This window comes from Pelodiscus sinensis, chromosome 10, assembly GCF_049634645.1.
Source record: "Pelodiscus sinensis isolate JC-2024 chromosome 10, ASM4963464v1, whole genome shotgun sequence".
NCBI lineage: Eukaryota > Metazoa > Chordata > Testudines > Trionychidae > Pelodiscus > Pelodiscus sinensis.
In genome coordinates this window covers 23,871,865-23,896,892 of record NC_134720.1, presented here as the reverse complement: position 1 = coordinate 23,896,892, position 25,028 = coordinate 23,871,865, and the positions used below count along the sequence as shown (strand labels likewise).

Genomic DNA, 25,028 nt, shown 5'->3' with positions numbered 1-25,028 from the left:
GAGGGGAGGAAGTTCAGGGCAGGGTGTGATGTACGTGGGCTCCTCGTATGGGTTTGGATTGTGGTCAGTGCATGAGTCAAGGCAAAGGGTTGGGAGATGTTGGGGGGAGGCGCAGGAGTCCAGGCAGGGGTGGGGGTTAAGGAATCAGGACAAGGATTTGAGCAGGAGCTCAGGAGGACAGAGGATTGGGGTCAATAGAGGGAACTCGGGACTGGGAGAGCAACCATGGTGTTGCCTGGCCACTCAAGTTCTGGAGTTGGAACCTGGATGTGATGTGGCCGTACAGCTCAGGGTGGGGCAGCATCCAGAGCCCTACCCTCAGGCGTCCAATCTCTTATCAGCGTGGTGTGTTGCATCATGGTGCACAGTGGCAGCCGGTCCCATGGGTCTCTATGAGCACAAGCCTCTTCTCCCCTCCCCCGTTGCCACTCTGAATTTTTAAAGGGACAGAAAATCTGTCCCTTTAAAAATGCAGAGTGGCAAGGGGGCTGGGGAGGTTCTGCAGAGTTCTAGAATGCAGAGTGGCAGCATGGGGGAGGATTGTCCTGAGACCCAGCAGGGGACCAGAGACCGAGTCAGTGTCTTTGTGCGCTGGCTCCTCTCTGTATGTTGAACAGTGCAACCGCTGGGAGTTGTGCTGAGACTCAGCATGAGCCAGAAGTGAGAGCTTTAAGTGCCCTTCCTTAATGACTAATTGAGTAGTTGATGGAAATTCCATCGATTACTCAACTAGCAAATTAATTGCTACTTAACCCTCCACCAATTTGCACAAATGGAAGTCAGCAGTGGGAAAAAAATTCCCCACTTTAAGTTGTTTTGCTATAAGTCCAAGTTTTTTGGAATGTATCTTGGACTTATAGTGAAGATGAACTGTAACCATCAGAGGAATAAAGTTCTGGCACAGATTTCCAAGGGACATAGCGGGTGCAAAAAGTCTTACTTGTTTAAAGAGTGAACTTGGTAAATTTATGGAGATGATATGATGAGATACCCTATGATGGTATGTAGAGTATGTCTACACTACCACCCTAGTTCGAACTAGGGTGGTTAATGTAGTCAACCGGAGTTGCAAATGAAGCCCGGGATTTGAATTTCCCAGGCTTCATTTGCATGTTGCCGGGCGCTGCCAATTTTAAATGTCCGCTAGTTCGGACTCCGTGCCTGCGGCTACACGCGGCACGAACTACGTAGTTCAGATTAGGCTTCCTATTCCGAACTACCTGTACTCCTCGTGGAACAGGAGGGTTTGGAACGGGTCTTCATAAGGGACCCGTTCCAAACCCCTAATCATTTTAGTTGCCCTTTTCTGAACCCTTTCCAAGGCCAAAATATCTTTTTTGAGGTGAGGAGACCACATCTGTACACAGTATTCAAGATGTGGGCGTACCATAGTTTTATGCAGGGGCAGTAAGATATTCTGGGTCTTATTTTCTATCCCTTTCTTAATAATTCCTTTTTGCCTTTTTGACCGCTGCTGCACACTGTGTGGAAGTTTTCAGAGAACTATCCACGATAACTCCAAGATCTCTTTCCTGATTTGTCGTAGCCAAATTAGCCACCATCGTACTGTACGTATAGTTGGGGTTATTTTTCCTGATGTGCATTACTTTACACTTATCCACATTAAATTTCATTTGCCATTTTGTTGCCCAATCACTCCATCTGGCGAGATCTTTTTGGAGTCCCTCACAGTCTGCTTGTGTCTTAACTATCCTAAACAGTTTGGTATCATCCGCAAACTTTACCACCTCACTGCTTACCTCTTTCTCCAGATCATTTATGAATAAGTTGAAAAGGATTGGTCCCAGGACTGACTCTTGGGGGACACCAGTAGTTATCCCCCTCCATTCTGAAAATTTACCATTTATTCCTACCCTTTGTTTCCTATCTTTTAACTAGTTCTCAATCCAAGAAAGAACTTTCCCTCCCTTTGGTGAGGGACCTTGTCAAAGGCTTTCTGAAAATCTAAGTATACTATATCTACTGGTTCCCCCTTGTCCGCATGTTTGTTAACCCCTTCAAAGAACTCTAATAGATTAGTAAGGCATGATTTCCCTTTACAGAAACCATGCTGACTTTTGTCCAACAAATTATGTTCTTCTACATGCCTCACAATTTTATTCTTTACTATTGTTTCAACAAATTTGCCCGATACTGAAGTTAGACTTACCGGTCTGTAATTGCCATGATCACCTCAAGAGCCCTTTTTAAATATTGGTGTCACGTTGGCTACCTTCCAGTCATTAGGTATGGAAGCTGATTTAAAGGATAATAGTTCAGCAGTTTCCCATTTGAGTTCTTTTAGAATTCTTGGATGAATGCTATCCGGTCCCGGAGATTTGTTAATATTAAGTTTTTCTATTTGTTCCAAAACCTCCTCTAATGACATTTCAATCCGGGACAGTTCCTCAGATTCATCACCCACAAAGGACAGTGCAAATTTGGGAATCTCCCTAAGATCCTCAGCCGTGAAGACTGAAGCAAAGAAATCATTTAGTTTATCCACAATGGCTTTATCGTCCTTGATTGCTCCTTTTATATCTCGATCGTCTAGGGGACCCACAGGTTTTTTTAGCAGGCTTCCTGCTTCTAATGTACTTAAAAATATTCTTGTTATTTCTTTTTGAGTTTTTGGCTAGCTGTTCCTCAAAATCATTTTTTGCTTTTCTTACTACATTTTTACACTTGATTTGACAGTGTTTATGTTCCTTTCTATTTATCTCTCTAGGATTGGACTTCCACTTCTTAAAAGATGCCTTTTTGTCCCTCACTGCTTCTTTTACATGGTGGTTAAGCCATGGTGACTCTTTTTTAGGTCTCTTGCTATGTTTTTTAATTTGGGGTATACATTTAAGTTGGGCCTCTATTATGGAGTCTTTAAAAAATTTCCATGCAGCTTGCAGGGATTTGGCTCTAGTCATTGTGCCTTTTAATTTCCATTTAACTAACCTCCTCGTTTTTGTGTAATTCCCCTTTTTGAAATTAAATGCCAAAGTGCTGGACTGCTGAGGTATTCTTCCCACCACAGGAATGTTAAATGTTGTTATATTATGGTCACTATTCCCAGACGGTCCTGTAACGGTTATCTCCTGGACATGATCCTACACTCCACTCAGGACTAAATCGAGAGTTGTCTCTCCCCTTGTGGGTTCCTGTACCAGCTGCTCCAAGAAGCAGTCATTTAAGCCATTGAGAAATTTTCTCCCTGCTTCTCTTCCTGAGGTGACATGTATCCAGTCAATATGGGGATAATTAAAATCCCCCAATATAATAGAGTTTTTTATTTTGGTAGCCTTTCTAATCTCCCTAAGCTTTTCAATGTCAGTATCGCTGTCCTGGTCAGGTGGTCGGTAATATATCCCTACCACTAATTTCTTATTATTGGAGCATGGAATTACTATCCATAGTGATTCTATTGAACATGTTGATTCATTTAATATTTTTATTTCATTTATTTCTACATTATCTTTCACGTACAGTGCCACTCCGCCACCCACCTGGCCAGCTCTATCCTTCCAATATATTTTATATCCCAGTATGATTGTGTCCCACAGATTTTCTTCATTCCACCAGGTTTCAGTGATGCCTATTATGTCAATCTCCTCCTTTAATACAAGGTACTCTAGTTCACCCATCTTATTAGTTAGACTCCTAGCATTTTTGTAGAAGCACTTTAAAAATTTGCCATTGCTTATTTGTCTGCCCTTCCCTGATGCATTGGATTCCTTTATATGCAGTTGTTTGTCTGCTCTGGCCCATGGTTTGTCCTCTCCCCTCCTCTCTTTCTGACTACAGCTTAGAGAATCTCTATCAATGGATTCTCCTCTAAGAGAAGTCTCCATCCGATTTATGTGCATCTCTGCACCAATCGGCTTTCCCCCATCTCTTAGTTTAAAAACTGCTCTACAGCCTTTTTAATGTTTAGTGCCAGCAGTCTGGTTCCACCCTGGTTTAGGTGGAGCCCATCCTTCCTGTATAGGCTCCCCATCTCCCAAAAGTATCCCCAGTTCCTAATAAAGCCAAACCTCTCTTCCCTACACCATCATCTAATCCACACATTGAGACTCTGACTGCTCTGCCTGCCTACCTGGCCCTGCACGTTCAACAACTCCTAAAGCAGTTGTTTCCTCCACTGCTCTTCCAAATGTTTTGAATGTTCCCGAGGCATTTGGGCTAAATCTATTTATTGTAAACATAGTAAAGTACTTGAAGTATGGATTCCTCCACTGGCAGCAGAACAACATTGGTACTAATTAATACTGACCATTCCATCAATAGTGTTTCTGCTTGAGTAATAAACGGAACTAAACAGATGCTTGATATGTTCAAACAATGAGCTTTTAATTTGTATTGGAAAGAAGGGCATGTTGTTCTGCCAGTTCAGCTTGTTCGACTGGCTCTAATCAAGTCCTGCCTGTTTCTTAGCAACAGCGCTCCCTTTTAAAAACACACTTTCAGGGAGAGGAAGATATTTGCTAATACCTGTCTGCCCTCTCTGACAGGCTGGATAATGGTAGAAAGCAGAAATTCACAGCTGGAGGCTAACTAGGGATCTTTATTGGACAGCAGGATTTAAACACCTGTGCATCAGACCTATCTTGTTTTAATTTTGAATGCTGAGCACACATCAGCCTGAACTAAGAAGATTCGTATATTTGAACAGAAAAGAGGTCATATCCTAGGTTACCGGCTTCAATGTATCTGTGGCATCCGTGTTACAATATTTAATATACTTGAGATTTTTTTCCAGATATGTATACTACTTATCTCTCATTCAATATCTAGAAGTATCCGTCTTTTAGCTTATGCAAAGCAGTTTAAGATTCAAGGAAAATAGGATAGTTATTTATCGTTAACCACCTGTTCCAGATTAGTTTTGCAGATTCCTTAATAAACCAACAACAGCAAAATAAAATTCAAATTCTGACATGGTTTAGTAGGCATAAACTATCTTCCTCTAATCAACTAACAGTTTCATCACTAGAAGTAAACAGCAATTGAGCCATGCATATGGAAGAAAAGATGATATTTTAGATGGCTATAGTCAAATCCTATGGAGAGTTTTGATTTGGAATATTAAGAAGTTGGGGAATGACTCTGTTCTGTTGGAAGCCAGTGTAGGAAGTGGATTACTGGGGTCAAGTGTACATGGTAACCTGTTTTGTTGTGTGGGATTTTTTTGGGGGGGATAGCTGGGGGGAAAGTAGGGGATGGAGAAGGGTTGTTTTTGAGCAAATGATTGTTGCACTTTGTACCTGGTAAAGGTTTTTTTTTTTTTTTTTTTTTTTTTTTTGAGTATTCTTATTTGATTAGTTGTTTTATTAAACGTATATAGCTTCATTTCCTAGTTGGACTGTAATAATTGAGCCTGGAAGTTACAAAAACATATGATTCTATAGCTAGTTTTGTCTCTGATAGGATTGGATACAGTCTTCCAGACTAAGGATGTTAAAATGTGATTATCTGGCTAATCGTATAGTCGATACAATTTGTATTGACTATACAATTAGTTGATAAGCACTGCTCTGCAGAGCTAGCTTTAGGAGGTGACTGGAGCAGGGACTAAGCAGTCCTGTCTTGTGCCAGCTCCGGAGCCCTCCAGCTTCTGCCCTCCTCCTTTTGCTGCCTCTCTCTGATAGAGGCAGCAAGTGTGGGGGGATGTGGCTTTGAGTCTCTACTCTACTATCCAATAAGCATTTGCTTATCGGATAGTCGACTAGTCGCTTACATCCCTGTTCCAGAGAGCCTCTTTTTACTCTCTGCTTGCTGCTTCTTTCACATGAGAAACATCCTACCTCCCTCCCTTCAGGGCACCCTGATCCCGCCTTCCTAATGGGGCAGCTGCTGGTGGGCCTGGTGCCCTCACAAGTAGGCAGGGCTTGAACCCACAACCCTGGGTCCCCAGGCCAATGCCCTATCCCACTACCCTTTCAGTGGTGTCATCTCTCAAAACACTGTGTCAGATTTAGGAATGTGGATGTGGGGCATGTGTGCACATGCCCTTTACACACTTCTGGACAAGTTAAACCAATGAAGATTATTAAATTGGGGTTGATCAGCTGATCAGTTGACTGCTCCATTGACAGACTATTATTTGACTACATATAGATATTTCAGCAAGAATTCCCCGATTATAGGTGGCAGCCTGCTTTTTTGATTGTATGATGGTGCCGTTCTTCCATTTTATTAGCACTTTTTTCTGAGATAAACTCAGTTAAGTAACCTGGTCTTTCTGGTTGAGCTAATTATCTATCTAAGGATAAGTCTTTATGGCAGGGGTGGGAAACCTTTTTTGGGCTGGGAGCTGCTGACCTACCAAGCAAAAACCCCAAACAAATCCTCATTGATGTGGCCACCATCTGAGAAGGAGAAAGACACCTCCACATTCCTCTCACACAACATAGACTAAGGGGACCCAGGATAGTAGATTTTGTGTGCTCTAGCCATGTGGTGGTGGTGGGGTGCAGCAGGGGACCAGACTACTAGCACGGGCTCCTCAATGCTGTCTTGGGGGTCAGATCCAGGCAAGCCAGGGGCTGCATCTGACTCCTAGGCCTTCGGTTCCCCACTCCTGCTTTATGGAAACAGTATGCTCTGACTTTCAATCTTACTGTTCTACTAAATTAATGGTTTAAAATATTTGATCCATAAACTTATCATTTATTTTTGGACTAGTCAAATGCCCAACTGTGGCTCCTCTTGGCTGCAAAGGGCAACCCAGAGCTAATGGGAGCTGCAAGCCTCTTTGGCTGCAGTGCCGGTAAAGTGGTTTTGCAGACCACTTTGTGAAACAGTGCTCTAAGGATATGCCTACACTGTATTGTAAACACAGACTCAGACTTGGTTTTAAGTCCAGACCCCCTGCCATCAACTAGCGATGTAAAGTCCCAGTTAATCATTTAGCTGGTTAAACCTTTAGGTTTAAGGTTAACTGATTAAACAGGATCCCCTCCATCCCCCGCATACAGGACTGCCAGCTGTTGCTGCTGGCCTCTGTGAGGGGGGGGATTAGCAGCGGGAGTCGGTAGCCCCATGTGTGGGGTGGGTGTGTAAGGACTGGGAGTAGAAACATTCCTCCCCTCCCCAGTGTGCAGGACGACTTCTAGACCCCGCACATGGGAAGGCCAGCTTCTGCTCCTACCCACCCCCTTGAATAGGGGCATGCCCAGCTCCTGACCGGGAGTGGACTGCTCCTGGGCACTGGATAGCTGATACTTGTGTAAGGGGACTGTTAGTCCCTTACTAAAACTCTGTGGGAGTTTTTGGTTCGCCAGCTCCCAGTGTCAAAAGGGGAAGGGTCCATGAGACTGACAGACCCCAGAGACAATGGAAAGCAGCCAACACTCCAGCTCGGCCTGATTGACAGGTTGGACAGGCCAGTGAGGAAAGTGAGAGGCCAGGCCCCATCCTCCCTGTGAGCTGGGATTTTTCTGGGTCTCTCTCTGAGCAAGGAGAGAGCTGAGAGACAGCTAAGAGGAGCAAGCTGTGTGGAGAAGCAGTCCTGCAGCAACAGAGCCAGGCACATACAGCCCAAGGAGTGCAAGCTGTGCTGAGGGGCAGTTTTGCAGCAACAGAGCCAGGCACACACAGCCCAAGGAGTGCAGACCCTGTGTTGAGCAGCAGACTGGCAGTGCTCAGAGAGCCAAAAGGGACAGAGAAGCAACGCAAGGAGCTGGAGACTGGCAAAGCAGCACAGCCTGCAGCTGGGTGTGGTGAGCAGCTGGGACCAGCAAAGTGCGGGGAGAGGCTCTGGGCAGGGAGATATCACCAGCCAAGAGGCCCAACAGGCCAGACTGGGAGAGGGGTCTGGCCACTTAGAGCTTGAGGCTGTGTGGTCACTGCCAGAGCAAGCGTGTCCAGCCTGCAGCCCCCCTGCAGCACATCCAGGGCCTCTAAGGGGCCTATAAGGAAGAGACTGTGGCCTGTCCTTATACTCTGCAGACTGCTGTTTTGATGTCCCTGTGCTACAGAGCAGGGCTGTGTTCTCTCATTTAACCATTCTCATTTTTTTTTCTTATTCTTTTCTCTTTAATCAGTTGATGTTTAATAAATTGTATTTGCTTTGAACCTTATGAAATGATCACTGGGCCAAGAAAGCCTGCAGTGTGAAGAAAGCACCTCGGAGTGGGGGCACCCTAACTCCTGCCCCTAGTGACTACAAGGTCGGGGATTAAGCTCCAGGAAACCTGGGCCCAGCCTTGTTGGGGTTTTGAGGACTCTGCTACTCAGGAGAGTGGAGGGGGATCCCTCAGGATCAGGGAAGCCGTAGAGTAAAGGAAGTGGGAACGAGGACTCAGATCCTTTCACTGGTCCATTTCACCGTGGTGGTATAGAAGCCAGGAAAGTTCCCCACAATAGCGGGACCGTTCCCCCGCTTACTCTTGGTAAACATCACCCAGTAAGGGTGATGCTTACCAGGTAACTGGCTAAACTGTTGCCTATTCACATCCCTACCATCAACACATAAATCTGACTTGAGACAGCAATCATTCAGAGGCCCACTGAAATTCAAGTCTAAACCTTGTCATTTTGTGTTGTGGACATAGCTTGGCCTGCAGTCCTGAGTTAGAAAGTTTGCATAGTTCAGTATGAATGCATTAGCATGCTTGTGAGACTTGGCTTCCTATTGTAAACCCAGATTTACAGCGCAGTGTAGGTGCTCAAGTGTGAGTTTAGAAACACACAGTCCACAAGTATGGGTCCCACAGAACCAGGTTTAAAATGTAGTGTAGATATTCTCTAAGGTTCCAGAGAGGTCATCTATAATGAAAAAAGTCCAAAGAAAACAGAGATATATTGCCCAGGTTGAATTGTGGGATAGCATTGGAGAAATAGCAGTGCCTGGCCTTAATTAGGATGCATTCTCACAGTAAAAACATGTGGATTGTCAGCTCAGGCTGTAGCAAGCATGACCTCAAGCCTCCACCCTCAGGTGTGCCTAGGAATTTGATCTTCAAGCCACCCTCAAGCCCAGATTAGAGGTGTTTTCATGTAGATAGAAGAAGGCTTGGGGCAACATCCTGGGTAGGCCCAGCTAAACTCTTTTGAAAAAATATCTTCTAAGGCAAGGGTGGGGAACCTTTTTGGGGTTGGAGGCCGCTGACCTACAGAAAAATCAATCGGGGGCCACTCACAAGGGAAAAGCAAAAAATTCACAAACCCTCACTGGCGTGGCCCCCAGCTGAAGCAGAGAAAAACACCTTCATATACCCCTTGCCCACCAGATGGTAGGGGTGCCCAGCCTAGTAGATTTTGTGTGCTGCAGCTCTACAGTGGGGAGGCGGGTGGTGGTGATTTGGTGTGCCAGTGTGGGCTCCCCAGCACTAGGACTGGATGCAGGCAATCCAGGGCCAATCCATAGTTTCCCCACCCCTTTTCTAAGGCATTGTCTTCACTGCAGAGTTAATCCAAAGTATAACTTGAGTGTTTCTCCTAGTTGAGTCCTATCCTCCCTGTCCTTACCTGAAGTGTGATGATTATTTTAACTGAAGTTGGTTGGTCTTTCAAGGGGACGTAGACTGCAGCTGACAAGCTGCTCTGACAAGCTGTTTACCTAGTGACTGTGCAACTTGAGTGTTGTTTTGCAGTGTTGAAAGGCTAACATGAATGAAGAAATCACATGCTATGCAAAGTGACTCTTCTGAAACCATGTTAGCTGTCTGTTGTAATTTAGGCCGCTCCTTCTTTACAAAATAGCTAGCTAACAGTGCTTCAGCCATGTCAGTCTGTGTCTTAGCATGATTGAAAAGCCCTTTTAATATTAATTAAATTGATTAAGCTAAGAAGATAGAAAAAAACCCACATCCTTTCCTTTTCAGTACGTACTCTGAAAATATTCTTGGGGGCTGTGTCTACATTGGTACCCTTTTCCGGAAAAGGGATGCTAATGAGACAAGTCGGAATTGCAAATGCCACGGGGATTTAAATTTTCCCCGCGGCATTTGTATGAACGTGGCTGCTGCTTTTTTCCGGCTCGGGGCTTTGCTGGAAAAAAGCACCAGTCTAGATGGGATCTTTCGGAAAATAAAGCCTTTTCCGGAAGATCGCTTATTCCTGATTTTAAGGGGAATAAGGGATCTTCCGGAAAAGGCTTTATTTTCCGAAAGATCCCGTCTAGACTGGTGCTTTTTTCCAGCAAAGCCCCGAGCCGGAAAAAAGCGGCAGCCACGTTCATGCAAATGCCGCGGGGAAAATTTAAATCCCTGTGGCATTTGCAATTCCGACTTGTCTCATTAGCATTCCTTTTCCGGAAAAGGGTGCCAATGTAGACACAGCCGGGTAGTTTCCTATAAATAGAAAACTAAAAATGTCAGTTTTGCGTAACAGGTTTTTTTTTTTTTTAAAGTGTTAAACTAATGTCTTATTTTGCAGACACACTTGAAAACGGAATCATGGAACAATGTGAGTAAAATATTTCATTAATGTTGAATTAATGTCTTCTAATATTTCTTGAAAATAGTGTGGATCACTTACACAAGTCGAAACTAAACAGCTAAATTAACAGATTCACAAGATAGCTGTGTTAGTATTTAAGGTGCTAAGGGACTCCTCGTTGTTTTTAAAGTTACACACTAACACATACATTATATCATTTTGAGCTTTTATGGGTAAAACGCACTTTATCACGTGAGTTGGAGTGAAAATTACAGAATCCAGGATACATAGAACAGCAAAAGCATTACCTGTCAATTGTAGGACCAGTGTTTAATTAAATTAATTGAGTCAGGCTGGGTGTGTACTGTTAATAGCATTTTATGTGTAAAAGCAATTATCAAAGGTGGGGGTGCTTTTGTAGTGTGTTAACCAGTTAATACCTTTATTCAAGCCCACATTGATAGTGTCAAACTTGTAAATGAATTACATTATTATAATGTAAATTAATTATAGTTATTATTACAGTACAAGTTGAACCTCTCTAGTCTGAAACCCTCGGGACCTGACTAGTTCCGAGCAAGAGAATTTTCTAGACCACGGGAGGTCAATATTGTCTAGCAGCATTACCTACACTTCCAATGCTTACTGTGCTGTTAGAGGACATTTAGGGGTAATTAGAGCTAAATAACAGCACCGGACACTGAGAGTTAGGACTGGTAGCTGTAAACAAATTTTATGGGACTGTGGGAAACTTGGCCATGCCCATGAAAAATGGACATCTTGCTAACTAAAATCACTTTGGACAATGGATGTTTCTGGATGAGAGGGTTCTGGATTAGAGAGGTTCAACCTGTAGTAGTGGAAGGGCTTAGAATAAAAGCTCTTCAACACAGATATTTAATTATCATCCTGTGACACCTGGCCACACTTAACTGTATTCATCAGCGTAAGTAGTAACCTAACCTAAGTTATCTGGATGAGCTGATAGGGATTTACGTGCAGATAATGAGTGAAATAGCTCAACACAGGAACTGTTTAAAAAATCTCAAGGATCTTGAACCGCAAAACTGCGTTTTAATAAAGTGAGAAAAATTATACAAAAGTGAATGTATAAGTGAATTCTCCTCTGTGGAAGAGAATTCTGGGTTGTGTTCATGCATAATTACATGCATTAGAATGGTACCAAGAACTTTCTATTTTCGTGGAACGAGGTGAACCGGTAGTTCGGAATAGGAAGCCTAATCCGAACTACCTAGTTCGTGCCGCGTGTAGCCACGGGCACGGAGTCCGAACTAGTGGACATTTAAAAATGGCGGCGCCCGGCAATATGCAAATGAAGCCTGGGAAATTCAAATCCCGGGCTTCATATGCAACTCCAGTTGCCTACATTAACCACCCTCGTTCGAACTAGGGTGGTAGTGTAGACATACCCTATATAGACACCGAAAGGCAAGCAAAACCAAGGTTGCCAGAAAACAACATGGTGAAGAGCTGTGGAAGCAGAACTGAAAACCTGGCATAGCTAGGAAACCACTGAAAGACGTATCATAAACAGTCAGTAGTAGAGGAACTTTGTTGTTCCCCTAAGTTCCAGAAGCATAATGGGAACATAATGAAGATGATGATGAACCTCCTAACAGGATACAGTTTATAATAGCTGTTTTCTTTCAGTACTTTTGGCATTTGAATGGATATGAATTGTTCGGATTCTTTCATAATGTAATTTCCATTAGCATTTTTAAAAATACCTGTTCTTAAATGAATTTCATATTCTTTAAATACAGTAAACTTATCACAATGTCTAATTTTCATATGTCTCTTATCCTAATTGAAATTGGTTCATTTTATAGATGTATTGTCCAGTTTAACAAAACAATGAGGCTGTGTCTACACTGGCACGATCTTGCGCCAAAGCGGCTGCTCTTGCTCAAAAACTTGTATCCTGTCTACACTGGCCGTGTGTTTTTGTGCAAGTAAACTGACATTCTGCATTATAAAATTAGAGCTTCTTGCGCAAGAACTATAATGCTCCCATTCAGGAATAAGCCCTCTTGCGCAACGGTTCTTGCGCAAGAGAGCAGTGTAGAAAGGCAACATTACTTTCTTGCGCAAGAAAGCCCTATGGTTAAAATGGCCATCAGAGATTTCTTGCGCAAGAGAGTGTCTACACTGGCATATGGATACTCTTGCACAAAAGCACATCTCTTGCGCAAAAGCACATGCCAGTGTAGACGCTCTCTTCTGGAAGAGTTTTTGCACAAGAACTCTTCCACAAAAGAGTTCTTGCGCAAGAAGCTGCCAGTGTAGACGTAGCCTGAGTATTTGTTTGTTTCTTCTAGCAAATAAAGCTGCTGAATTTCCAAAACCCACTCATCCTTCAAATTATGCAGGAAATCAAGTTCCTTACGGATATCCTCAGTATGCACCTCAAACTTTCCAAAGTAAGTTATTTGACTATGATCTGACATACAAATTAACCGATCAGTTTTGTCCTCAGAAAAAATAGTTTGGGTTCCATGACGGCAGCTACATGTGAACTAATTTCTCTGCTATTAATCTTCTAGGATTAAATTTTTAGACTGTACTTTGTAGGAAAGATTAGGCTACTTCTATACTGGTACGTTCTCATGCAAAAACTCTTTTGCATAAGAATTCTTCTGCAATAACTCTTCCAGAAGAGAGCGTCTACACTGGCATGTGCTTTTGTGCAAGAGATGTGCTTTTGCGCGAGAGCATCCATGCCAGTGTAGATGCTCTCTTTCTCAAGAAAGATCTGATGGCCATTTTAACCATAGAAAGTCATGGTTGCGCAAGAAAGTCATGTTGCCTGTCTACACTGGCCTCTTGCACAAGAACAGTTGTGCAAAGGGGCTTATTCCTGAGCAGGAGCATCAGAGTTCTTGCACAAGAAGCCCTGATTTCATACATTAGAACGTCAGTTTATTTGCGCAAGAACACGTGGCCAGTGTAGACAGGCAGCAAGTTTTTGCGCAAGAGCGGCCAATTTTGCACGAGATCGCGCCAGTGTAGACACAGCTTCAGTGTTTTTCCTTTATTTGGTATTAGTGTAATAACATGCTACTCTAATCTATAAAGGAAAATCAAATAGAATCTCCTGTCTGTAGGAAAACCCTGTTGTAGGGGAAATGGCAAGGCCGATGGTGCAGTTGTAGAAGTAGCTTATGCATGGCTAGGGTGAACAGATGTTTGATTTTTCAACTGGAACTCCCAACCAAAAAGGGACCCTGAGCCGTTGATTGTCCAGTTGGCAGATCTGCGCAGCAGGACTGTCAGGCTTGTGCACAGCTTCCATGAAGCAGCAGCATGGTTTTTGGTTCCTTGGCTTAAGGGTGGTTGGAGGGTACATGTTTTGTCTTATTCCCTATCTGCAGGCATTGGCTGGGTCAGGCAGGGGACAAACTAGCACCATTCACGAGCACTCAGCCGGCTACTGTTGAGGGGTTGTTGAGGCATGTATCTCTCCTGCTGCTGTCAGACTTTTTCTCCTCCTGTCGCTTCTCGCTGGGGCTGCTGGGCTCAAGCTTCGGTATGTGCCCTGTGGCAAACCTCAGTCTGTTGTCCCATCATCGGCATCCAGGAGTCCAAGGTATATGTATTCTTGGCCTCAAGTGCTGGGAATAGGGCTGTACCCCCATCCCTGCATCCCTCTCCATCCCACCCCTCATACCATCGACTTCCTATCCCATCCCCCACACCTCATCCTCCAATCCCTGCATCCCTCCCTGTCCCAGTCTCCCTGCTCCCACCCCTTCTTATCTCAGCCCTACACCACTTGCAGCTCTCTCCACCCTCCGAGCCACCATCCCTCTGTTCTTCATCCTCCCACAACCCTGCACCCATTCACCTCCATACACTGCTGCTCTCCCATTATGTCAAAATATCTTCATATCCTCAGGCATGTGTTGATTTCTGTCTTCCCTGCGTCCTCTCCCACCCCTCATACCTCTCCCAAACTCCTTCCTCTCTCCTCTGCCTCCTCTTGCTCCCACCTGCTCTCATCCTTGGCTTCTTTTTATGTGTGTAAGAGACTCTCTTTATATGGGGAAGTGCATATGAGTGTACCTGTGTGAATAAAATTTGTATCCTAAATCCGATTTTATTCCTTTTGCTGGTTTACACGTAAAAATATTATGACAGTTTAGTATAGTGTTTAATAGCTCTCCTTGAGATGAAGGGTATTTGAATCACAGATTCCATCTCCCACATTCAAACTGTTGCAGCTCGTGGCTGCCTCTTGGTGCCCTTTTTCCTTGTAGTGAAAATGAACAGGTGAACAGGAGAGAGGAGGAAAGAAGGGGGACGGGAAGTGGAGCAAGCAGGAGTGTAGCCTTAGGGTAGGGGACAGGGCAAAGGAGTTTGATTTTCTGGAATTAGAAAGTTGACAACCCTATATAGCAGCTCTTACTTTTAAACTCTTCATCTTAGTTGATAGTCTCTCTTAAAATCAAAGTATTTTATTAGTTTTCTTCAGCAATTCAGAACTGGAGTTAAAAATGGGAAAATCATAGTACTTTTACAGTCTTAGCTTCTTTCTGTCTGAATATCCTTCTGTTTTTTCGTTCTTTGGCTAGGTCTATACTGCAGGTTTAAATTAGAAAAAGATACACAATTTGCGGCACACAAATTGTGTATCTTTTTCCGATTTACTTTCAAAAGAGGCTTTTTCAAAATTTGGCGCGTGTACACAGTGCCACATTTCAAAAGAAAGTGCTCTTTTAACATATCCCTTATTCCTCGTAGAATGAGGTTTACAGGGATGGTGAAAGAGTGTGTCCGTTTTTTTGAAAAATTTTTGAAATAATGCCACGTTCCTTGGACATGGCATTGCATTTTTGGGATACCTAAGGTAATCTAGACGTAGCCATTGTTGCCCTTTCTTCCAGACTGTCCCTCTTTGCTGAGTGACCTCTCTCTGTACATTCAAATCTTTCCTCCAGAACTCACTACTTAAAATAACCAAAACAAAACCAAAAACAAAAAAACCTTTAAGTCCGTGGTCCCCAACCACTGGAGGTTGCCGGGCGCCAGGGGGCGTGGCCGTTCACCCGCCGAGCACCAGAGGGCAGGGACACTTGCGCGCCCGGGGCCGGAGCTCGCTCTTCCCCCCTCCCCCCCCAAGTGCCGCGCGCCCGGAGCCGGAGCTTCCCTTCCCCCCAAGTGCCACGCGCCTGGGGCCGGCGCCCCCTCCAAGCGTCGTGCTCTCTGGGCCGGCGGCCCCTCCAAGAGCCATGCGCCCAGAGCTCGGGCAGCCAATCTGCAGCGCTCCCGGGGCCGGCGCTCACCTTGAGTCATGCCGGGACCGGCACCGGCACCATGCATGTGCCACGTGCCCAGGGCCAGGCCAGCCCCGAGCACTTGGCGAGCGCACACAAATGCCCCCGCGGGCACCGTGTTGGGGACCACTGCTTTAAGTAGTACTTGCTGAAATCTGAATTTTTGACATTTTTATTTATCTTTTTTAAATGTAAGAAAGCCTCAACTTGAACCCTCACACTCAATGATATTGTGTGTAGCTTAGGTATGGAGTTATATTTATCCTGTATTTGCCTGTGCTTTTTACCTTTTGGATTTTATGTGCTCTGTGGCAGAGCAACATTTGCTTTTACATTCTGTAAACACCATATGCGTCTGGCAAATGACATGATTATGCATTATGAGACTAAAAAAAGGGTATTCGTTTTAGAACAAGAAAAATTAAATTCTGAGTTCAAGGTAGTTGATCTTCCACTTTTTGAGCCTGATACTAAGTACACACATTATCATAGTCGTAATCGCTAAGAATCTTCTCTATAGATTGTAATTATTTGCTATCAGATGTACTATAATCCACAAGTTCACTGGAAAAGATGCCATTTTCAAGTTGTATAAAAAGATGTGCAAAACATTTATGGTGGATCAGCTGCCACGAAGGCTGTGTTTGTGCAAAATATCTTTTGCAAACTCTGCAGTGCATGAATAGCTCTGCATGAACATCCTTCATAGTTTCAGTATAATGCTTGTTTCATTGTAGAAGAGGCAGCTTAAACTTTTACTTTCTGTAGGTGGAGGAACTTGTATCAGCTTGATGTTAGATTCATGTTAAAATTGAATGTTGTTTAGTTCTTAGATGTAACTTTCATGAACATTGTACACATTTGCTCAATTTTATCTTTATAAATAAATCTTTATATACTATCAGCATTGCTATGAATAACACATTCATAGCAGTGTAGAATCTGTAGTGTAGAATTTACATTATAGATAGAGAGATCTTAATTCAAGAACATAAATATATACTGTGTGCGCCATCTAGTGGGCCTATCACAGTGTTAATAGTTAAAGAGCATGAATTGAATCTGATTTTATACTGAGTTCTGTATAGGCAAAAACATTGGAGATTGTACATTTAATATAACTGAAATCACTATTCAGTTGTTTAATTCTTTCCGCATATGTATGTACAGTATGACAGACTTCTTGACCCTCTTTATTTAGACAAAACTAAATATATGGGAGTCTAGTATGGGTACGTCCACACTGCGTGACTATTTTGGGATGCCAGAGGTCTTAACAAGCCACCTGTTATTTCAAAATATTTTCAAAATAACAGGCGCGCATTTTTGCCATCCCTGTAACTCTTGTTCCACGAGAGTTAAGGAATGTCTCGGAATAGTGCATTTTTTCAAAATTTGGCACTGTGTAGGTGTGCCAAATTTCAAAATAGAATCAAAATAAGATACACAATTTGCAAATTGCCTATCTTATTTCAAGTTTAGGATGGTAGATGCACCCTAAGTGCCCCATACTTTTTTATCTTGAAAACTGCAGATTGACTTTTATAGACACATACTATCTCTAAAATAAATGCAAATAAATAACTATAGACCATCTTTTTCTAAAAGTTCTCAAAGCAGCTATTCACAACATGGCAATCTTACATCCATTTATCAATTACTTTTCCGTGTTCAAATCTACTCTATTTTCATTTGCTGTATTTTCTTTTCATATTGGTGTAAAATATCTGGTTCTAACAATAATAAACAACATGTAACTATTGTATAGATGTCAAATGGATTTACAAAGGAGGTCAGTATCATCCCAATTTTACTGGTAGGGAGGTGAAGTTGCTTACCTAAGGTCAAGCCATGCCAGTTGCAGAGGTAGAGATAGAAACTAGATTTTTTTTTTTTTTTTTAGTCCCTCTCAGTACTCTGTCTTCTGGTGGCTTCCCTGTAAATCCTGTTTACAGTTTATGACTGTGTACACATAAGTAGTATTGTTTTAAGTATGCCAGTATAGATGGAGCCACACAGTGTACCAATACAGATTGTTGATAAAACAAGCACTGCTACAAGCTAAGAAGCAGTTTTTCAGAAAAGGACCTGGGGATTACAGAGGATGAGATGCTGGATATGAGTCAACAATGTGCCCTTGTAACCAAGTAGGCTAATGGCATATTGGGGTGCATTAGTAGGAACATTGCCCATAGATCTGGAGAAGTGATTATACCCCATTATTTGACAATGGTGAGGCCACACCTGGAGTATTGTGTCCAATTCTGGACACCCTCCCCGCCCCCAATTGAGAGAGGATGTGGACACATTGGAACGAGTCCGGTGGAGGACAACAAAAATTATTAGGGGGCTAGAGCACATGACTTACAAGGAGGGATTTGGGTTTTAGTCTACAAAAGAGAAGAATGAGGAGAGGATTTGATAGCCTTCAGCTACCTGAAGGAGGGTTTCAAAGAGGATGGGGAGAGGCTATTCTCAGTGGTGACAGATGACAGAATGAGGAGCAATTGTCTCAGGTTGCAATGTAAGAGGTCTAGGTTGGATATTAGGAAAAACTGTTTCATTAGGAGGGTGGTGAAGCACTGGAATTGGTTACTCAGGGAGCTGGTAAAATCGCCATCCTTAGAGGTTTGTAAGTCCCTGCTTGACAAAGTACTGGTTGGGATGATTTAGTTGGTATTGGACTCTGACTTCCTGAGGTCTCTGTTGTTCTGTGATATTATGACTGGGACAGAGAGAATCAGCTTTGTAGAATGGAGTGGGAATAATGCCCTTTATATGCTCCAAACATCCAGAAGAAAGGTAAGGAGAAAAGGAGTTACTGTGTCAGTCGAAGAGCCACAAAATAATAGTTAAGCAGTGTCTTGGACATTAATGTGATGTTTGAGGCCTGGAGTTGGAATGGTTGAAGTATTTCATTATTGGAATGTGAAAGTAGCAAGAGTGGTGGTATCTGTTTGTAGCTTTGTGATCTCTGTCTATTTACTTTGCTATTGTAGTGAGTGGGTTTCCAGCTTTCAGAGGTTGAGGATCACTGAACTGAATTATGGGTGAGCTTGGAAGGATTAGATTGTTATAATTAAACATCAGTTTCACCATACACACACTAACTGATGAAGAAATATTTCCATGTATAATAATAGAAATGCAGAGATAAGCAAAGTAAGAAAAATGCTTCTTGAGAACTTCTTGAAGTATGATTTAAGGATATTTACTCTGAATATTTTGATGTGAAGTTTTCAATTTGTGTTTTAATGGTATAAAACTTTTACTTTTAGATCTCAAAATCTACTGTCATTTAAATAATTATCTAACCTCTCCCGAGTGTCCCACAACTACCAAAAATTTAAGTAGAATGAAATAAAAAAGCTACAGTCCATAATTTTGCATAACTGTGAAAATGCAAAGTAATAATTGTAAAATGCTTAAACTAAATGCCACTATTGTTGACATTATAATCGATTTCTGACCAACCTAATTATGTAATGTAGTTTCAATATGAGGCTTTAATAGTTGTAAATGGTTGAACTTCAGAAGTGCATTTATTGAAACTATGCTTTTAATGTCTAACTGTCAGAATTTTGTGTTTTCTTTGTTTCTCTTCCCACAAACTAGATGCTCCTGGACAACCTAATTATGCCTTACAGGGTTACCCAGCAGGAGCTTCATATGGACCTCTAGTCCAAAATCAACCTTCTGGGCCCAGTGGTGGGGCAGCTTGGATGCCAGCACCTCCTCCCCCTCTTAATTGTCCACCTGGATTAGAATACCTAACTCAGGTACCTATGTTCCTCTACATTTTAAGGCCCTAAAAAATAGAAAGCTAATAGGTATAGCAGGGCTCGACAAACTATAGAATCTACTCGCCCGCGGTGAGTAGATTTCAGCCGTGCACCCCGATTACCAGCGGCGTGCGCATGCGCAATGCAGCTCTTGCGCATGCACATGTGCAGTGCGGGGCTGGCAAGTGGCTTTCACCGCCGTTTGTCAAGCCCTGGGTATCGGAGTACTTAGGTACCCTTTTATCTACTCTGAGAAATCAGGTGGCTTTGATTAGCACTGGAGAATCAGAGCCATTTATATTTTGGTCAGAGATTAAAAATGTATCTCAGGACCATCGTAATTGAAGCATACTACCATGTTATGGCTGCACAGTGGCTCATTTTGAAAAGAACTTTTGGTCACAGTTTTACAGCAAGAAAGTGTTTGTGGTAATGCAATATCTTCTATTGGACCAACTTCTGGTGGTGAGAGAAACAAGCTTTATCTCACCCACCTTGTGTGTTTCATACCCCGGGGCTGGCATGGTTGCAACAACACTGCATAATCCCAGTTTTAGCAGATGTGTCCACCACTAATTGACATCTTACTTGGCAGTGTTAGCTGAAAATTTAAGATTAAATGAGACTGGGCACTGTTCTACTGTACTTTTTTTTGTTTGTTTGTACCAGAAATAGTGAATCCAAGTAGTGGTAGTATGGTGTGGCAAAAACTTATATTACAGTATGGCCATCAGTAGGACATCAGACTTCATGATTTTCAACATGGTACTTTTTCTGAGCACTAGCATTCATTCTTCTTCGAGAGACGTCTCTGCAGGGAATGCTCCACAGCAGGTGTCGGTATATTCCAGTGCCGCAGAGTGGATTCTTCTTACCAATGCATTAGGGCCTCACATGCACAGTGCGTGAGGCGCATGGTGCCATTCAGCACTATCCTGCCTCCTTCCTTCAGGTCCTCCATACTGAGCCCAGCTCAAGACAGTGCTTTTCGTTCCTCATTAGTTCTCTGTAGATAGATAGATTAGTTAATTCCAAGTTCATTTCCCTAGTTCTTCATTAGGTTCTTAACAAAACCCCTGCTCCAAAATACGCTGTTCGCCTAAGTTGGTTCTTCTGCCATTTAAGCTCACCAGGTTTTAAACGCTACACGGATTGTCACAATGCAGTGCCGGCTTCAGATGGCCACACTAAATGTGTCAAGTGTCTTGGGGACTCCCATGTTCAAAGGGACTGAACACACTGCGCTAAACTTAAGAAGTGGCTGCGGAGAGTCAAACACCTCTGTTTAAAAATGCTCAGTCCTGGGCTCTCAGCAGATTAATGATAAGGGGGGCAAACCAAAGAAATCCCTGAAGAAATGGGCCTCCTCTCTCCCACAAGATCTACACTCACCTAAATGGCCTTTGACTGAGAGGCATGTGACAAAAGCTGGCAAATCATGCCTCAGCACATATGATAAGCCAAGCACCTCTTAGCAGTTTGAACATTTCATTAGCGATTTACAGTCAGGCCCTACTCAATAGCTGAGGGCAAGAAATTGCATTTCCACACACTTGTTTTAGCCTGAGGCCCGTCTGCATGCTTGCCAGCACCTGACTTTAACAGGGCCTAGACTTCTTAGCTAGACTTATGTCAAGCCAGGGAAGGTCGTGCAGACTCCTCCACAGCCCATGCACACTCCATAAGAGTGGTCGCCACTTTGGTCACTTACCTGAGGAAGGTTCCCATCAACGACATATGTGTTGCTGCTACATGGACATCAGAACAATCTTTTTCCAGACACTATGCACTTTCTACCGGCCCTCTTCACCTTACGAGGGTAGCAAAGGCCACACTAAAGACAGCTTACCTTCCTGATCTGAAGTGCCTACCTCCGTAAGACAAATTGCTTTGCAGTCATTAGCTGTGGAGCACCCCTCAGGATCATTTCTCTTGAAGAAGAGGAGGTTAATCACCTTACTGTAGCTGACTTCTTCAAGATGAGCGTCCCTGGCGGTGCTCCACTACTTTCCCTTCCTCCCCTCTACTTAAGACCAAAACCAAAAAAACCCACATCAGGTTCTGGATAGAGAAGGAACTGAAGGGAGGATGGCCGTGCATGCGCAGTATTGTCGAATGGTACCGCACGCCACACACACACCGCGCATGCGTGGGCCAAATGCACTTCTAAGAAGAATCCGCTCTGCGGCGCTGGGACGCACCGACACCTGGTGTGGACCATCTCCTGCAGGGACGCTCATCTCAAAGAACATCAGCTACAGCCAAGGTGAGTAACCTCCTCTCCCCTTCTCCATCTCCAAGTATTTCCAAATAATGTAGGACACAATAGAGTAGCTTGCAAAATTGGTATCTTAGTGTTTGAATGATCTTGTTGATCATCACGAGTGAACATGTGAGTGAGACACTATTTCTATAGCGTAATTATGTAGATTATCTAACATAATTATGAATTGATCCATAATTTTGCAGCCTGAAATCAAATTTTTGAAAACGGATATCCTTGTTGATTTTATTTTAAAAATTTAATTATAACTTTCATTTATTGACTTCCTTTCTAATCTGTTTTTAACCACTGTAACAGATTGACCAGATATTAATTCATCAGCAGATTGAGCTTCTGGAAGGTATATATCATGCCATATTATTAAATGGAAGATTATTATACTGTAAATATATTAAATGACCGATCCTATTTGAAGACTGTTAAAAAGTAATCTTATTTAATTATAACAGTTCATTTCTTTATTGCATTTTAAAGACAGGGTCTTTATCAGAACCCTAACATAATATATTTTGGGAAGGAGAGTTGGGGTGTCACAGATTCTTTAAATATTGCTTGTTTGAGTATCTCAGACTTAAAATATTTATTTGAGCTTTTAAAATACAAATTGATATGTAAAAATGTGACATTTTCTAATTTAAAAGTGTAATCATTTTACATTTAAGCTCGCTTATTCATGTGATTTCAACTATCATCTTTACAGATCTCCCTCTCTACTTCTGACCTGTCTAATTCCATCTAATTCAACATCTTGACCTAACTTTCTGATATCTCCTCCTGGAACTTTCATGACTGACTGACTGATCTTTTCTCCCAAACTCTTTCCACTCTGCTTACTCTTTGCCTTATTTGGCAACATCCTAAACCTGATGGCACTCATGCTTTTAATATTGATGTTGTTGCCTTCTCCCTCTATAACCAGGCTATACCCACATTTTGCAGCTTCCTGCCCCATAACATTTCTAAGATCCATTTCTCTTTTTTTCAGGCTCTCATCATTTCCTATCTCAGTTATTGTTTTTAACACTTCTTTTTCTTACTGTCAGGCCCATTTACAACTCTGTCCCTCTTTAGCAATCTACTTTTGTTTCTTATTGCATTGCTTCCCACTGCCACATCCACTGTGAGGGTGGTGTCTGTCTTGTCTGCTCATTTGCCATTGCTCTCACAAACATCTCTGTTGCATCTCACTCATGGAACACCCTCTCTGAACTGATTATAAGGCCTTCTCCATCCTGCAATACCGTAAATCTCACCTGGATCAGAATATCTAAAGAACGCACAATTCAAATTAAGGATGTTAAGAAGCAGGTAATTTGCTAATCATATAGTTGATTCCATACAATTTCTATTGACTACACAATTAGTTGATAAGGGAGGCACTCTGTCCCAGCTCGCGCCAGGTCCTGGAGCTACCCTTACTGCGGCTTTGCAGTTTAAATGTAGTAGGAGCCGGGTGCACAGGCAGCCTGGCTCCTGGTATATTTAAACTGCAGAGCCGCAATGGGGGTCACTCCCAGGACCAGCATGAGCTGGGACTCCAGGACAGCTGTGGCTCTGCCTCCCCTGCTGCCTCCCCGCACTACACTGTGGACACGATGCTGGGGGTAGCAGGCTTTTAAAAGGCAGTAAGCAGTGAAAGCAAATAGTCGAGTAGTCACTCAGCTACCGATAAGCCTAGGCTTGTGGAGTAGTCGGCTACTCGACTAGTGGCTTAATCCCTAATTCAAATTAGTTTGAAGAGCAAATTGGAGTAGTTAGCAATTTATTCATAAGGAAAAAAAATACAATTACAAATAATGTATGTCTCTCTTATATTTCTTCCTGCTTGTATGTTTATAATGTTATTAGATTGTAATGTCTTCGGGGAAGGTCCGTGTTTTTCTATGCGTATGTCTACACTTTCAACCTCTTTCGAGAGATGGATGCAAATGAAGACATTCGAAATGGCAAATGAAGCCGGGATTTAAATATCCCACGCTTCATTTCATATTCGTGTTATGGCACTATTTCAAAATACCGTTATTTCAAAATAACAGATGCTGTTAAGACGCAGTTATTTCGAGAGAAAACCCTTCTCTCAAAATAACCCTTATTCCTCATACAATGAGGTTTACCAATTATTTCGAGAGAAGGGTTTTATCTCGAAATAACCGTGTCTATTTTGAAATAGTGCTGTTTCGAAATAGTTCCATAACTCGAATATGCAAATGAAGCACAGGATATTTAATTCCTGGCTTCATTTGCAATTTCGAATGTCTTCATTTGCATCCCTCTCTTGAAAGAGGGTGCAGGTGTAGACATACCCTATGTGTTTATATAAGAATTAGTACAGGTGAGTCCCTGATGATGATAGGGAGCTGTGCTATGTCTATTAATACTTGTAATTAGTGAATCAACTAAACACCTTTTTAATGTTAATTTTCAGCTCTTATCGGTTTTGAAACTAACAATAAATATGAACTCAAAAACAGCTTGGGGCAAAGAGTGTATTTTGCAGCAGAGGAAAATGACTGTTGTACTCGAAATTGTTGTGGACCGTCACGACCTTTTACCATTAAGATTGTTGACAATATGGGTCAAGAAGTAATAACATTGCAGAGACCTCTCAGGTGCTCTTCATGTTGTTTTCCTTGCTGCTTGCAAGAGGTGAGACATTCTTTTCTCTTTCCTGCACCTTTAAAAGTTTCCAGAGATTTTCTTTTGTGTCAAGAGGTGAGATGGAACAAAATAAGTTCTTCGTAATTTTTTTTTGTTTGTTTTTGTTCTTTGAGGGTTTTTGGAAATGTCTCATGACTTTTGTCTGCTCTTTGACAAAATTTCTTGACATTTTGCTATGGACTCTGCTGTATTCTTCCTGGAAGTGGCCTAAATTCCTAAAAACATAAGTGATATCCCTGGAAAGTGGGTACTCAACACTAATTAGAAATGGACCCTAATGAGGCACCAACTTAATTCAAAATCTTGATTATTATAAATAAACTTAGCTTTTTGAATATTGATAAGTAAAGGAAGACAAGAAATTACCAGGTTCATAAACCATTGACCTGACACTCATTGTAGGGATTTGACTCTACTAATTGATGTATAGTTGTTGCCTGATCTTTTTAATGATTGATAATAATTGTATTTATTGCCAGTAGGTTTCTTGTCCCAGAATCAGGCTTCACAGAACTAAAACTTACAAGTTCATTATCTTATAGAGAATCCCAAGGTGTATGGCAAAGTACAATGAGGACAAAGCTAATCCTTAGCCACTTATCTTTATGGATTATTTTAATAAAAGAAAGTGCCAAA

General features: G+C 42.4%; 1 protein-coding gene across 6 annotated transcripts in view; it reads left to right on the top strand.

Annotated features, from left to right (window-relative positions):
• Window positions 1–25,028, top strand: part of LOC102445273 (phospholipid scramblase 1-like) — a 40,754-nt gene that overhangs the window by 4,728 nt on the left and 10,998 nt on the right. For 2 of the 6 annotated variants that reach the window (XM_075937673.1, XM_075937671.1), the window contains exons 2-6: window positions 10,372–10,401; window positions 12,714–12,815; window positions 19,284–19,447; window positions 22,032–22,074; window positions 24,160–24,380. In XM_075937673.1, the coding sequence (XP_075793788.1) occupies window positions 10,372–10,401; window positions 12,714–12,815; window positions 19,284–19,447; window positions 22,032–22,074; window positions 24,160–24,380 (560 nt within the window). Of the gene's footprint in view, window positions 1–7,619; window positions 7,713–10,371; window positions 10,402–12,713; window positions 12,816–19,283; window positions 19,448–22,031; window positions 22,075–22,173; window positions 23,043–24,159; window positions 24,381–25,028 lie in introns of those variants that run through there. The other 4 variants (XM_075937672.1, XM_025190454.2, XM_075937674.1 and 1 more) reach the window with 3 other exon arrangements.